Raw genomic sequence first — 14806 nt, 5'->3', positions numbered from 1 at the left:
CGCGAACCTTCCAGTTCCCTCCGCCCGGGCGGGTGGCCGGGGACCCGGACCCCCACCTCGGAGCTCTCCGGCGCGCCGGGCCGGGCCCGGGCGGCTCCCGGGGCGAGGCGGGGCCGGCGGCGGAGGCCCCTCCCCGGAGGCGGTCCGGGGCCGGGCGGGGGGCCGGCGGGCTGGGGGCGGGGCGGGCGGGCCGGCGCGGGGGTGTCCCTCCCTCCTCGCTCTCCCCGGTAAAGTCTCGCGGTGCTGCCGGGCTCAGCCCCGTCTCCTCCTCTCGCTCCCTCGGCCGGGCGGCGGTGACTGTGCACCGACGTCGGCGCGGGCTGCGGCGCCGCGTCCGCCCGCCAGCATGGCCACCACTGCCACCTGCACCCGCTTCACCGACGACTACCAGCTCTTCGAGGAGCTCGGCAAGTACGGCCCGCGCGCCCCCCGCCGCGGCCCCCGACCCGGCCCCCGCCGCCCGGGCGCTCTGCGGCTCCTCGCCCCGCCCCCCGGCCCTGCACCGGCCGCTGCAGCGCCCCCTCGGCCCGCCCCACCCCCAGCTTTTCCCGCCCGCCGCCTCCGGGGCGCCCTCGCCCCCGGCTCCCTGCCGCGCAGCCCCCTCCGCGCCCTGCAGCAGCTGCCCAGGCTGCTGCACCCCGCGTTGCCGCGGGGACTGCAGCCTCTGGACCGCTCTCGGCGCCCTCCAGCCCCGCCCCTCCTGCACCCTTAGGGGCCCCCCTCCGGACCCCACCTGCTTGTCGCCCCCTCCTCACTCTGCTCAGGAGCGCACTCTGCATCCTGTTCCCGTGTCCCACGCGCCTGACGCTCAAGACCCTCCCCAGCCCTGCAGCTCCAACCTCGCTGCGGTGCCCGGGTGCGGGGGGATGTTTGGTGCCGGCCCCGCCCCCCGCTCGTGCCGCTTCCAGGATCCCAGCCCGGCTGCTGGGCAGTGCTGCAGCACCCCGTCCCCTCCCCCCATCCCTGCAGTGGTCCCGGGCGCCGCGCGCCGCAGCCGCAGCATCCCCCTCCCCTCCGCACTGAGCTGGCCGCTGCAGCAGCCCCGGCCCCCCCCCCCCCGCGGCGCCGAACCCGGCCACTGCAGCCCCCGCCCTGCCCGCCCCCTGGACGCTTCCAGAGCTGGAGAGTGCGAACTCTCATGGAGGGGCGGGGGAGGGGGGGACGTAGAGGAAAATACTGTGGGGAAGGGAAGCCGCCGGTGCCTGAGCCCCAAAACTGTATGGTCTCCTTCCCTGCTGTCGGTTGAACCGGGATGCAGTTGGTTGAAGCCCGTTGTGGGGGGTTTGAGCCTCACTTTCTTCACCCTCGTCCGTGGCTGAGGGAGATTTCTCTCAGGGGGGTATGCCCTCTTTCTCATCTCTCTTCCCCTACCACCATCTGTTCCTACTGAGGAAGGGCAGGGGCTCTCTGTTCCCTTTCCTCTCCTGGTCTCTTGGCCGTCCGCAGGGCTATCAGTGAGATGCAGCAGGTGTGTGTTTGAAAGCATCGCCCACCAACTCCTGATGAGCAGCCTGTCCTGGCTTTTCCCAGGGGCTGGATGAGGGGGTGGCAGTGGGGTGGCACTCCACCCCTGGTCTGTTCAGGGTCATGCAGTGGCCACATCCTTCTGCCTGATGTCAGAGGGTGGTGGTCACTACCCTGGCGGGGGGGGGGGTGTCTGGCGATGGGAGCATGGCTTCCTCAGACCACGGTTGTGCCTGTGTCACTCTGCCCTGCGCTGTGTCCCAGTTCTTTCCCCCTTTTCCCTCCAGGGGTGCTTTCTCTGTGGTCCGCAGGTGTGTGAAGAAAACCTCCACGCAGGAATACGCAGCAAAAATCATCAATACCAAGAAGTTATCTGCACGGGGTGAGTGTTCCCCATCTTGGTCTCTCCCTGGGGGTGGCTCCAAGGGCCTTGGCTTCATCTGAAGATGCTCCAGGAGTTGGGGGTTATGTGTTTTACTACTTGGAAGAGAGTTGGAATTTCAGGGTGGGTGGATTTTGGAGCCAGACAAGGAGTGGCACTGGGAACTGGAAGTGCTCAAATAGAAAAGAATGAAGGGGATGTAAGAGATGTAGATGGCTGCAGGGAGGAGTGGTCCCCAAAGGCTTAAGGGAGTTTGGTCCTTAGAGGGGAGGTGAGGGATGTGGAGGATGGTAGATGGCACAGAATGGCGAGCTCTTGATTTGGGGCAGTTGGAGCCTACCTCTTTGGGGCCGTGGTAGCCACGCCAGGCCTATCCTAATCCCTAGGCCGCAGTGGTGACTTAGGATGGAAGTGCAGTAAGTGAGCAGCTCTGACAAATCCAGCCTCCCCGTGCCCACCAGGTGGTGGAACAGACTCCCAAGGGAAGGAAATCAGTAAACATCAGGGGAGGCTGCTACTGGCGAGGGCTTCTTGGGAACAAATCCTGCCAGATGAACTTGATTGCTTTTTTTGATCAAATTACAAAGTTGGTGGTGTGGCAGCAGATGCAGTCTGTCCTGGGTGGAGGGTGATGCCTCATGGTCTGAAAAGCCCAACAGCTTGGTCTGGTGGGAGCAGCAAGGCTCTGGTTCTGAGGAGCGGGGACTTACCAGGCCAGGAGGGTCAGGTCCTGTTTTTCACACCTATAAAGTACACTCCCTGAACCTCTTATTGGTTGCTTGCCAAACTCACCTCATCTGATAGGTGTAGACCCAGCAATGTGTGAAGTACTCTGTGAACAGGTCTGGTGAGTAAGGAAGTCCATGAATGGGTCAGGTTGCCAAGGGCTGCAGGGTGCAGCTGGGGGCAAAAGTTTGAGATTCAGAGAAAGGAATTAAGGCTGGACAATGGGATGCCATTAATACATTAGGAGCCAGGATAGATGCCCTGGGGAAGACGTGGACTGTGACCAGTAATGACGCAGGCGTCTGGGGAAGGGGATGTAGTAGATGTCCCCAGGCCCTCTGAGAAACCATAAAATTCCACAGAGCTGACAGCGAGCTTGTTTATCAGGGCTGTGTCTACCACCTGGCTGGGAGGCTCTCTCTCTGTCCCCACCAGCAGGGCTTGCCTTGCCGTTTCCCACCCAGCCCCATACATGGCTGTAAGAGTTGACTTATTTGTTTATTTTCTTTCTGGGTACCTTGAGTCTGAGGCGATGGTTGCCATAGAGATATGTGGGTGGTCAGATGCCCTCCTCCCCTTGGGAGTGCCTGTGTAGGCTGGGCTCTTTGATAGACATCCTGTGGGCAAGGGTGATGGATTGAGAATGGTTTCGTCCCCATGCCCACAGGGATAGCCCTGGTACATCAGAAATGGGGCCGGTGTCTGGTGCCTCAGTTAGTGATGCAGTGCTTTGCTTTCCTCATCTTACCAGTGTCCTCTGACCCAGGGATGAGGGAGGGAGAGCCAGCTGGGAGCTGAATTCTGGGATGTGAGGGTGGCCTGATATGGGAACGTTGTGGCGCTGCCTGCCCTGGGCTTTTATTTTTCTACTTCTTCCCTGCCCACTTGAATGACCCTAACCGGTGTGGTGTGTCCCTTCCCTCCCTCACCTTCTCTCTACCTTGCCCCATCTTTGCCCGCTGGTCTTTCTTTCCCTGCCCAGCTGGACTAGGTTTGATTTCTCTGATTTTTTTTCCCTCAAGAAGAGGATTCTTGTGTAGGATCACATGTTTCTGACAGCCGCTCTCCCTCTCTTGAGATGGTTATGCCAAGACTGGGGCTCTGTTTTGTGACTGGTGTACTGGGTTACTCTGGGACAGGGGCCTGGTCCTGGATGATCGGCACAGGTGCAAAAGAGGGGTCAGGGATGTGTACGTGCAGGCGGGAGAGTGGGAGGGTGTGGTCCTGGAAATGGAGAGAGCAGGTGGGGAGCTGGGCTGTAGGTGTGGGTGTGGAGAGGTGTGAGCCCTGGAGAGGGTTGGACCAGGGTACCCAACAGGCTGGTGCCCATGGGGTTAAGGAGTCGGGCTGTGGCTTCCTTGTGGCCTCTCAGTTTACGCTGTATATTTTATAAAGGTGCAGCAGCTGGGACTGGGTTTCACTCGCTGCTGTCTTGTCTGTCTACGGCTCTGCAGGTGTTAGATTTCGGTGTCTGGGAATGTAGCGGGCACACCAGGGCCATCCACAAAGGGTCTGAGGGGCTTGCTGCGTTCGCTGTCTCCCTGCCTGTTTTCTTACCTGTTTGTGATGCTCTGCGCTACAAACCCAAAGGAAGGAAAGAGAGAGTATAGAGCTGCTTCTCTTTGACATCGATGGTGAGGTAGCCCAGGAGGCACGGGGAGAGAGCACCTGGTCCTCGGGGAGGTCAGTGCCGGATGGGAAGCCTTCTTCTGGTCTGTTGTTTCTCGTCATTGTGACCTCAGAGGTTCTTCTGGTAGCTGGGTCGCAAGGTAGGGAGTCGATGCGGTTCACACGGATGTACGTTGAGCATGGTCTTTGTTTTTGGGCCTGTCTACATAAGGTCACTGAAAGTCACATAACATCACCCCGTTTGCTTCAAAACAGCGATAGGTGGGCAGCTGGGGTTCTCAACAGAGTCCATGGTTCCAAGCTGAGCTCTACCAGGCCGAAGGAGCCCTTTAAAACAGGCCTGGATGCAGACAGTAGCGGGCCAGGTGATGGCAATGATAAGTCGTTATTTTAAGATTTAAGAGCATCCCCCAAGGAGTCTGGGCCCTTATGTCTTTTTCTTATTTTTAAATCTTCATATTCCCTTCTTATCTTTATTCATATGCATACAGATTCTCACCTCGTGGAGCATAAAATTTTATATCCTATTTTCTTTGCTTGTATTCAAAGCATTCTCCTCATATTGCTATATCTGAAGGCAAATGGTCCTTTCACTGGTCTACATTGTTTAGGATTTATCTTTGGAATACGCAAGAAACCCCTGTATTTGGACCATTTATCTGGATTCCAGTTGCTTTCACTAAGATGGATACTGGGGTAATGTGTTTGGCTTTAACTAAGGAGTACCGCCATAAACAGTATTAAAAAATCTTTTATAGCACTCGAGTTATATATGTGTACGTGTGTGTGTGTGTGTGTGTGTGTGTATTTTTCCCCCTCTGTATGTCCCATATAAAGAAATTTCTATTGAAGCTAAATGTAAGCTGAGCTTTCCTCTTCCTGAGGACCTGGGAGGCGAGGGTAGAGACCGGATCTGTTTCTTTACTTCGGTGTGGGCAGGGCCTAACCGAGTGTCTGGTACATACCGAACACATACATGTTAAATGACTGGGTTAAGAGGACTACGTAACCAATCATGGTTGCCTTCTGATTTTGGCTCCCAGGAAACTCAGAGCCAAGTTGCTGGAGCCCCTGCACCTGGTGCTGGCTCGGGCTCCTCCTTTCTGATGCAGGGAGCCAGGCTGCAGACCTGATGAGGGTCACTGAAGCTGGGGAAGAGGACAGAGGAGGTTAAAGACCTGCGCATGGGCCATGAGGCAGGGTGGGTGATATAAGGAGTCAGGGTAGCTGGTAATCCTCCCTTGCCTGTCATTAATGGCCTTATACAGATACTTTCGGGACATCCTCTAAGTAGTGATTTTCAGATTTACTGTATGTAAGGATCACCTCGCATATTGCTGAAAATGTAGATTCCTAGGTTCTACTCCCAGAGATTTTGCTTCAGGAGGTCTGGGGTGAGGCCTAAGAATCTGCATTTTTACCAAGTTTCCCAGTAAATTTCAGCAGATGGTCCCTGACCTACGCTTTAAGAAATGCCATCAAAATCATCAGCAGCAAGAGTTGTTCCTACAATGCTGTCTGAGATTTACCAGACACACCTTTGCCCGGCTGTCTCCAGGTAGCTTCTCTGCCCGTATGTGGCCATCTGTCCACATGGACTGCTTGGTGATTAGGGGCTTCCCTCTGGGCCCCCACAGTGGTGTGTCAGTCCATGTCAGAGGCTGCAGCAGGCCGAGTGGCTGAGGTTGTTGGCCACCAGAAGGGCAAAGGCTGTCCCTTTCTGGGTCCAGCTGGCCCTGGGGACTGAAATGGGATCCCCCTTGGTGGTGCCAGCTGAAAGTCCCCACCCACTGAGTGTTGGCCTGAGTAGCCCCCATGACATTTGTGTCCTCTGGGGTATCTCCAAGTGCGACTTTCCTGTTAAGGATCTGGGTGAAGCAGTCATGGAGGGAGGGGAGAAGGCAGAGAAGCCCCTGCAGCACTGGAATGCTGAGACTTGTTTAAGAAGCATTTAAGGAGGTTGAGTGCACAACCGTGCTTTCCTCTTGAGGATCAAAGAGGCCAGTTTCTGTGAACAGAGCAATGGGCGTTGTGCGTATCAGTGACTGAATGCCTCTGATTCCTTTCCCTAAGTGGATAGCAGAGCAGGCTGGGGGTCCCTTCGTGTGCCAAGCCTGGAGCTGGACCCGTTTCCTCATGCAGTCGTGATGGGAGCTGTGTGACTTCACTCTTAAACACTGACCTGTGACTCTGCCCTCCCACCCAGCCTCGCAGGGTCACTTTGGGCGCTGGCATCATATGGGGGGATGGAGGTTGGAAGATGGCCCCATCCCTTAGGAAAGGCCTCTGCTTGAGTCCTCTCTGCTCTGGTCCCTATCACCATACCTTGTCAGAAATCGTGCTGTGAGCCTCAAGGCTGTGCTGAAACCCTATAGGTACATGGCTGACCCCATTCTCTGCTGAGGCTGGAGACTGGGAAGGGGAGGAGTGGGTGTGACCAGCTCCTACCCCATCTCTGTGCTTGCTGCTCTCTGAACAGCCTTGGCAGCCTGACAAGGGCCTGATTCCATGGGTGCCAAAAGGCTGGTGACAGGAAGAGATCGGCACTTTGCACTTCTTGAGTGCCTCTCTCGGCAGAGGCCCTTTGTCGTCTGCCCACAGCCAGAAAGATCAGTTACCCCAGGGCCAGTGGGAAAACCAAGGCGCAAAAGGTTTGTATGAGTTTTTTTGTTTTTTTCTTTTGAGCTGTAGGTATGCCAGGGAATTTGCCAGTGTTCAGATCCCAGTGCCCCCAAACAACATGGCTCTTCTCTTACCCAATGGCTTCTCCCTTTCAAACCTGGGCTCTGGGTATTGTCACTGTGATGATTTCTGCTGTTCTACCCCCAGGCCTCTCTTTCTAGGCCTAGTGGAGCAGGGCCTTCCTTATCGATTGCTGGGGGAGGCCTCTCATCTGTACCCACCTCTCTGGGCTCAATGGCGGGAATATTTCCAGCCACTCCCCCCCAACACCATCTCTACTTCCTGGGCCCTATCTGCAGGCGCCGCCACAGCCTTCCATCTGCTCCCCTCTTTTCTCCTCCCTCTCTCTCCCCTCCCCCCTGCTTGCTGCTGCCCTGGGAGGAGCTATTTTTAGGGGCTGCTTCCTGGGATGTTTTACTTGGGGCTGGTTACCATGAAGGAAATGTCACCAAAACAGTGGGCAAAGGCTGCAGACAACAGGAGCCCTGCCGTGGGCTTGGAGAGCCCAAGTGTCTGACCCTGTTCTGGCCCCTGAGAGTGGCCACAGTGTCCAGAGGCAGAGCCTTGCCTTCTTGGGACTTAATAGTGACCCCATGGGATTTTCTTCGTCCAAGCTGGCTCAGGAGACTTTAGTGATGGGGCATTTGTTGGCACCTCTCTCCTTTCCCTCCTGAGTTTAAGTTTTCCTGGTCTTGAGATCGATTGGCCAAAGTGCCGCCCACTTAAGCCTGCTGTGGTGGAGCTCAAGGGAATGGATGACACTGGCCTAAGGGACAGAACCTTGGGGGTCTCAATGTCTTCATAGCCCTTTACAAGCCCCCAGGGTGGAAGGGTGTGAAGGAATTAGAAGCTGCGCGCCACCCCACCCCCCCCCCCGTTACATGGTAGACAGATTTTCCTTTTGCTTAGAGACCCTTTGCACCTTTAGTGTGAAATTTGGAGAGGAAGAGAAGTGGTGTGGTCGTGTCAGGGTGAGGTCTGTGAGATGCTGGCTTGAGATTCCCGCTGGCCTGTGCCAGCTGGGGAAGGTGAATTATGACACCAAGTGCTTGTTCTGCCCATGTTTCCACTGCTCAGAGTGATGCCTGAGGGGGCCGGACAAGGGTTTCTGCTGCTTGAAAATGAAGGCTTATGGGGACCACTTGGAAGGGCAGCAAGATGAGGCCACCCACATTGAATGTCTGAATAGGCGTGGCTGTAGGAAGTTTCTCATGATCCACACAGACGTGTGAAATATCCTTTGAAAAGTCAAGGGTTTCATTGAGGTTAGAGCTCAAGGGTGAAGGGTCCCTCCTAGCTGGGGTAGGGTTATGTGCCTGTGCCACTTCTAGAGGGTTGTATGTTTAGGTGGAAGCAGAATCTTATTTGAAGCTAATGCCATATTTGTGGTTCTAGAGAAATGTCACTCAGTCAGTGGACATGTCTCCAGCAGGGCCGTGAACTCAGCGGCCAACCATGCCCTGGCCGCCCTATTCTATGGGGACAGGAAAGTGCATTTGGAGCAGGTTCTGGTCTCGGGGCTCTTGAGGCTGCATGCTTATCTCCCTTGCTATTGCTATCTGCTTCCTCTTTCCACCTCCCTTGGCTCATCTGGTCACTCCTTTTTGCCCTTCCGGTGAAGCTCACAGCACCCCAAACCAGGTCTTGAAGCACTTGGGAGAAGGTGGGAGAGGCAAGGCTTCCAGGGATCCTCGTTTTCCCAGGCCTCACTCCGCCCAGGGCAGGCTGTTGGGGAAGGGCCGGAATGGGTCCCTGATAACGGCTGCTTCTGTTTTCTGCTCCTATTAGTATGGCTGCTTGTGAGGGGAAAACCTTGCAGAGGCCTGTGGTTGGAGCTGGGCTGAAGGCCGGCAGGGGTGGGCCTCTCCATGGCAGTAGCACACGGGCAGGCAGGAAGTGGCCCTGTGCAAAAGCGGGAAGTGGCTGGTTGTCAAACAGGAAGGGGGGGCTGGGCTGTGGGGGGCGGGGATGAGCCCAGTAGAAAGGTAGATGGGAAGAGGTCTTAGAAGGTCTGCGCCGTTCCTAGGAAGAGCCAGCTCAGTGGCCACTGGAAGAGGGGTATCTCAAAGAAGGTGGCCACCTTCATGCTATCACCCTGGGACACCTCTACCTGTGGCCCAGGCCCAGTACAGTGGCCTCGTCCCTCTTGGGGCTAGAAAGCTGTGCTCAGCCAGGACAATGCCTGCTGTGGAGAAAGACAGACCGTTACTGGTTTCTGAAATGTAGCTGCTGCTGGGGTGGAGCACCTAGCTTCTTCCCAGCCCTGGAGGTGATTACAGGGCAGGAAGTGTGGGGGGAAGAGACAGGAGACAACAGCTGGAGTGGCTGGGGTGACAGCTGGGCTGTGCGTGGTGGAACGAGGCAGGGAGATGTGGTAGCAGAAACCGCATGGCTCATTGAGCAGAGAGCTTCTGGATGGCAGGGTGCCACACCAACAAGGCCGAGGGAAAAAGAGGGATCCTGTGGGCAGCGGTTCTGTCCCTGTTGCTAACCTTTACCTGCAGGCTGTAGACCAGAGAGGAATGCCCTTCTCCCAAGGAAGGCTGCCATGGAGGATGGAGAGCTTCACGGAAAGCCCAGGGTCAGGGAGGGTCCAGTTGGTGCCATTGCTAGCCAGCCAGCCAGGCTGGAAGGAGAGTGGGTCCTGCTCTCTTAAAGCCTCTGGTGATAGCTACGGCCGCAAGCCCGGCCTGGGCGACGTTCTCCACCTTTTCCCTGGGCCCTTGGAAAGGAGGCTCTTGCTCTGTGCCAGGCACTGGGCTAAGTTTAAAAAAAAGCAGTTCCATCAAATCAGTTCCGACTTGGGGTGACCCGTATGTGTCCGTAGAGCTGCGCTCCAGAGTGTTCAATGGCCGATTGTTTAGACATAGGTCATCAGGATTTTCTTTAGAGGCACCACTGGGTGGACTTAAACATCCAACCTTTTGGTTAACAGCTGAACACGGTAACCATTTACACCACCCAGAGACTCCTACTGTGCTGTGTATTTTACCCCCGTTCTTGCTGTGTGCCGTGGAGTTAGTTCTCACCATGTTCCTCTAGGACAGAGTACAGCTGCCCCATAGGGCTTCCTAGAATGTCATCTTTACAGGAGCATATCACCAGGTCTTTTCTCCCATGGAGTGGCTGGTGGGTTTGAACCACTAACCTTTCGGTTATCAGCAGAACACTTAACCATTGTGCCACCAGGGCTGCTGCTTACCAGTATTACCACCCTTAATCCTCAGAGCAAGCTCCATTTTAGAAGGGAGGAAGCTCTTCCCCAAGGTATGTTCCTGGCCCACTCTGTCACCTTTCCTGGGGTCTTTCTCTGATATCACCTCCTTGGTGAGGTGTTCCCTGACCACCCTGTTTAAATGTGCACTCTCCCAACTTCCCTGCTTTACTTTTCTACAGAACGCTTGACACAACATCTGACATACCACCTAGGTTTTCTTATGACTCTTTCTCTCTTCTCCTTGACCCCTGCCCCCACCGCCCGCCCCCTACCCAGAACATCAGCTCTGTGAGAGCAGGGCTCCATGTCTGTTTTCTTTACTGCTTTGTCCCTGGCACCTTGAACTGTGCCTGCCAGATAGACCTCGCTAGATATTTTTTGGTTGAAGGAATGAATGAATGAGACTCACGTGGGTTTAATAACTTGCCCGATGTGGCAGCGCTGGGACTCACTCCAGGGCTGTCTGACTCTAAAACCGACATGTTGGTTACCATGCTCTGTGGCTTAGAGTGAGAGCGAGGACTGAGGCGAGCCTAGGGGCCGTGCCTGAAACAGGGGGCTTCACTCACCGGGGCTAGGGTTAAACTCAGTGGCTAATGAGGGCCCTTTGGACCCTGGGCAGCTCCTTCGAGGAGCTGGGAGCATTAGTCTGTGTGTCCCCTGTCCCCACTCTGAGTCACTGGTAAACCAGAGCACCCTTATTTTTAGTGCTGTTGCTGCTGTGGGGCTGTAACCATTAGCCAGTAAGAGCCTTAAGGGAGAAGATAAACATTAATCTTCTGGGCCTTCCCTCAGCTGCCATCTCCACATCGCACCTGCCTGGCAACCAGGCCTGAGAGCTCTGGGGTGAAGGGTGGAGAGGTGAGGGATCAGGAAGAGGGCAGATAGGTCTACAACTTTGGGGCTGGCTAGTTTGGTACCTCCATAGGTGAGGCAGCCTAATATCCTCCAGGCCAGATCTGGAAGAAGCAAGCCCTTCAGCCACCAGGCAGTACCAGCACTGCCCCCTCAACTGCCCAGCTTCTGAAGGTCCTGGCACTGAGTGGTCCCAGAAGATGTGGGAGTGGGGGTTACCTGGGGTTCCTTTTGGCCTGCTTCCTGGGCTGCTCAATGGTCATGCCATAGCTGAGGGTGGGAAGGAAAGCCTGACCCAGATCCTGGGGCAGCTAGGGTGGATTAGCTGGGCAGCAAGAACTAATCTCTGCCTGTCCCCGCCTCCTTCCTCCACAAAGCAGAGCTCTCATTGGAGGAAAGTCTGGGACAAAGCCAGAGGTGATTGGTGAAACAATAAATATGAATTCCTTTTAATCTGTAATCCTTCTATTACTCAGACTGGCAGTCCTATCCCTTTTCTGCTGTGGGAACTTGGGCTAGTTACTTCTCTGGATCTCGGTTTCCTGATCTGTAAAATGGGACAATCACAGTGCCTGCCTTGTCGGATTGTTGTGAGGGTTGAGAGGGGCAGCATGGGAGGGTCTACAGAGGCTCATTACTGTTGAGGGTAGAGGCAGGATGGGGAGAAGCCCCTTCCACAGAAGCAGGGACCACTTGGCAGGTGTGGACATGAAGGCACCTGCCTAGGCCTGTGAGAAGTGGGGTAAACTGGGCCCTGCCCCCAAGACTTAGAGCCTTTCTGATTTTTCTTTTCTCATTTATCCAGTCATCATAGCATAGTGGTGGAGAAAAAGGCCTCTAGGCTCAGACCACCTGTATCTACCACCTAGTGCTGTGACCTTGGGTGGGTGGCTTTGTGTTTTAAGCCTCAGTTTCCTCATTTGTAATGTAATGGGACTAATCTGGGCTTCTACTTGACAGGGTTTCTGTGAGGATGAAATGAAGTAATCCATGCCTCTGCTTAGAGTGCAGTAAATGCTGAGTAAATGGTAGTTATTGCCTCTGCTATTACTGATGAACAGACTAAGCCCCCAATTGCAGGACGATCTCTACAAAGCACTACTCAGAAAGGTTCCCCCTTGAAGAATTTGTGACCGAAAGACAACTATGCCGTAACGTATAGTGTGAGAATCGGGCAGTGGGAGACTGGGTAGGGGGGCAAAGGGGGGAGATGCCACAGCCTGCTTAGAGGAACAGGGGAGACATTCTAAAGAAGATGGCTTTTGGTGGGATTCCAGAAAGTAGAGAACGGGGGATCTGGGGGCGGTTCTAGGCCTCCTTGCTTTGAGTAGCACCCTCTGTTTGTACTTCTGGAGCTCTGGAAAGAATTGGCCATGCAGCTCACTTGGCTCTGGGGCCCTGGTCATTTCACCAATGCAGAATAACCCCCGAGCCTGCTGTGTGCCCAGAGGTCGGAAATCCCAGCAGCAGATGGCCAAGAGAATCCTGGGGAGAAACAGGGTTTGTGTCACAGTTTCTTTTTCTGTGAAATGGACGTAATGATAGTACCTATGTCATAGGGTTGTAATGATGATAAACTAAAAGATGTGTCTGCCTGGTGTTGAAGCAAGCTCTCAATAAGTGTTATTATTATTTGGAGTCCCTAGGTGGTATGAATGGTTAATGGGCTTGCCTGCTAACAGAAAGGTTAGAGGTTCAAGTCTACCCAGGGATGCTGTGGAGGAAAGACCCGGAAATCTGCTTCTAAAAAAAAAAATTGGTCACTGACAATCCTGTGGAGCACAGTTCTACTCTGACACACGTGGGGTGACCATGAGTCAAAATCAACTCGACAGCGACTGGGTTTTGTATTATTTTTTTTATCATCATCATTATCGTCTTCATCGTTATACTTCGAGGTTGCTTATAAGGATTAAATAAGAGGGTATATGTGCAGAGTTCTTGATATAGTGCTTAGCCACACAGTAAAACCAACCAAAACCCACTGCCGTCAAGTCGATTCCGACTCATGACGACCCTGTAGGACAGAGCAGAACTGCCCCATAGAATTTCCAAGGAGTGCCTGGCGGATTTGAACTGCCAACCTGTAGCACTTAACCACTACACCACCAGGGTTTCCAAACAGTAAGTGCTCAATAAAAGTTAGCTGTTATTGGTGTTCCTAACAAGAAAGAGATACTGGAAACCCTGCCCCAATGAAATCCCTGTTGTAGTGGAAAGAGCATGAGAGTTTTGAGTTACAGACCTGGATTCAAATCCCAGCTCTGCCACTTGCTGGCTCAGGTGCTTACCCTAAGTCACTTTCTCACCTGGAAAAAATGCTCATAAGACCTGTCTTGCAGGTTTACTGTGACACGTTGCATTAATTTGGCAAAACGTAAAAGTGCATAGTTGGTGACTAAGAATTGAAGGAATGACTGGCCAGGTTGATCAATGCGTGGTTGATGGCTTTGGTTTTTCTCTCCTGCTTTTAGATCACCAGAAACTAGAACGTGAAGCTCGAATATGCCGACTTTTGAAACATCCAAACATTGGTAAGTGTCCCTGCACAGAGCTTCTTGGGTATTTTGTAGGCGGTGGGGAGAACAGAGGGCCATTTCTTTTATCTGTGGAAGCCCCTCTGTCTGTGGGTCTTCGCCTGGTGCCTTTTTTTTGCTCAGACAGGATAGCAGCTGTGTCTTGCTCGGAACGGCAGGGCATTCTAACATAGAGACCCGAGTATCTCCATCCCCACCGTGCATCTCGGGGCTCGGGTATGAGGTATCAGAATAGGTTTCTCCCTCTTTTCTTTCCTTCTCTGGGCTGACTTCCAGGGCCTGCAGTGTGTGAGGCTCTGGGCTAGGAACCTGCCAGCTTCCCGCACTGGGGGCTGTCCATGGCCATCATGAAAGGCTCAGGATTTTGTTTCTGGACTTGACAGAGTTTTGTTCCTGCTGCAGTGTCGCTTACGCTCTGGGGTTTCCATGGCGCCCCTGTTTGTCCTCCCCACGGCCAGGAGAGCCAGCTGCCCGCCTGCCTGGCCTCTCTGCAGAGGGGATGGCAGAGCCACTCGGATGGGGAAGGAGAGAAATGAAGAGGATTTCTCTCTGCTCCCACCCTGCTGGGGGACAAGAGTGCATTGTTCCTTGTTCTAAAGCCTGAGGAGGTTTGCCTGCCACAGCCCACTCCCGCTCAGCTTTACATTGTTTGGCTGAAATGGTCTTTGGCAAAATAGTTGGCCCTGATTTAGTGCTCTTTGCAGAAGAACGGACAGAAACTGGGCTGGCTGCAATGTCTAAGCAGAAACCCTGGTCTTGACTTGAGGTAGAGCAGGCCACATCTCCTAGGTTTTCCCTGAAAGCCCTGAGTCATCACAAAGGACAACGTGTGTTCTTTGCTTCTTAGGCATGACCTCAATATCTGGGGGCTCCCATGGTGCCCCCGAGGCCGGCCATGCTGCCTGGTTGGTGGCAAAGGCTGTGAAGTGACTTGCTGAAGCTTGTTGCTTCCTCCAAAATTACCCAACCTCTGGCTTCCCGGATCTTGGGCTGGAATGCTCGACCTGAGCTCTTGTGTGGAAGAGCCGAGGTCATACTCCAGCCCAACGGGACAGGAACAGTTCTGAGGTAGCCAGAACTTAAACCATGCAGGGCTTTATAGATCGAAATCAGCAGCTTGGATTTCGCCTGAAGCAGATTGGTGAGGCAGAGCTTGGCTGTGCCTGGTGCAGTGTGTCCCATGGAGCCAGCACCTTTCAACCTCTAGGTCCTGGTCATGGAATGCCTGGAGCTTCTGGGTGGTCTCTGAGGTCAGACCCTCTCCAAAAACAGCACAGTGGGGACCAATGTGTTGCCTATTGGTTGCTGCGGCAC

General features: G+C 54.5%; 1 protein-coding gene across 13 annotated transcripts in view; it reads left to right on the top strand.

The window, feature by feature from the left end:
- The first annotated feature begins 274 nt into the window (after positions 1-274).
- The window catches only part of CAMK2G (calcium/calmodulin dependent protein kinase II gamma), a 60645-nt gene continuing 46113 nt past the window's right edge, over positions 275-14806 (top strand). For 4 of the 13 annotated variants that reach the window (XM_064269730.1, XM_064269740.1, XM_064269729.1 and 1 more), the window contains exons 1-3: positions 278-411; positions 1752-1846; positions 13430-13489. In XM_064269730.1, the coding sequence (XP_064125800.1) occupies positions 347-411; positions 1752-1846; positions 13430-13489 (220 nt within the window). In that variant the 5' untranslated portion in view covers positions 278-346. Of the gene's footprint in view, positions 412-1751; positions 1847-8860; positions 12119-12374; positions 12456-13429; positions 13490-14806 lie in introns of those variants that run through there. The other 9 variants (XM_064269739.1, XM_064269728.1, XM_064269738.1 and 6 more) reach the window with 6 other exon arrangements.

This window comes from Loxodonta africana, chromosome 16, assembly GCF_030014295.1.
Source record: "Loxodonta africana isolate mLoxAfr1 chromosome 16, mLoxAfr1.hap2, whole genome shotgun sequence".
NCBI lineage: Eukaryota > Metazoa > Chordata > Mammalia > Proboscidea > Elephantidae > Loxodonta > Loxodonta africana.
The sequence above is the reverse complement of the archived record's forward strand: the minus strand, read 5'-3'. Positions and strand labels throughout refer to the sequence as shown.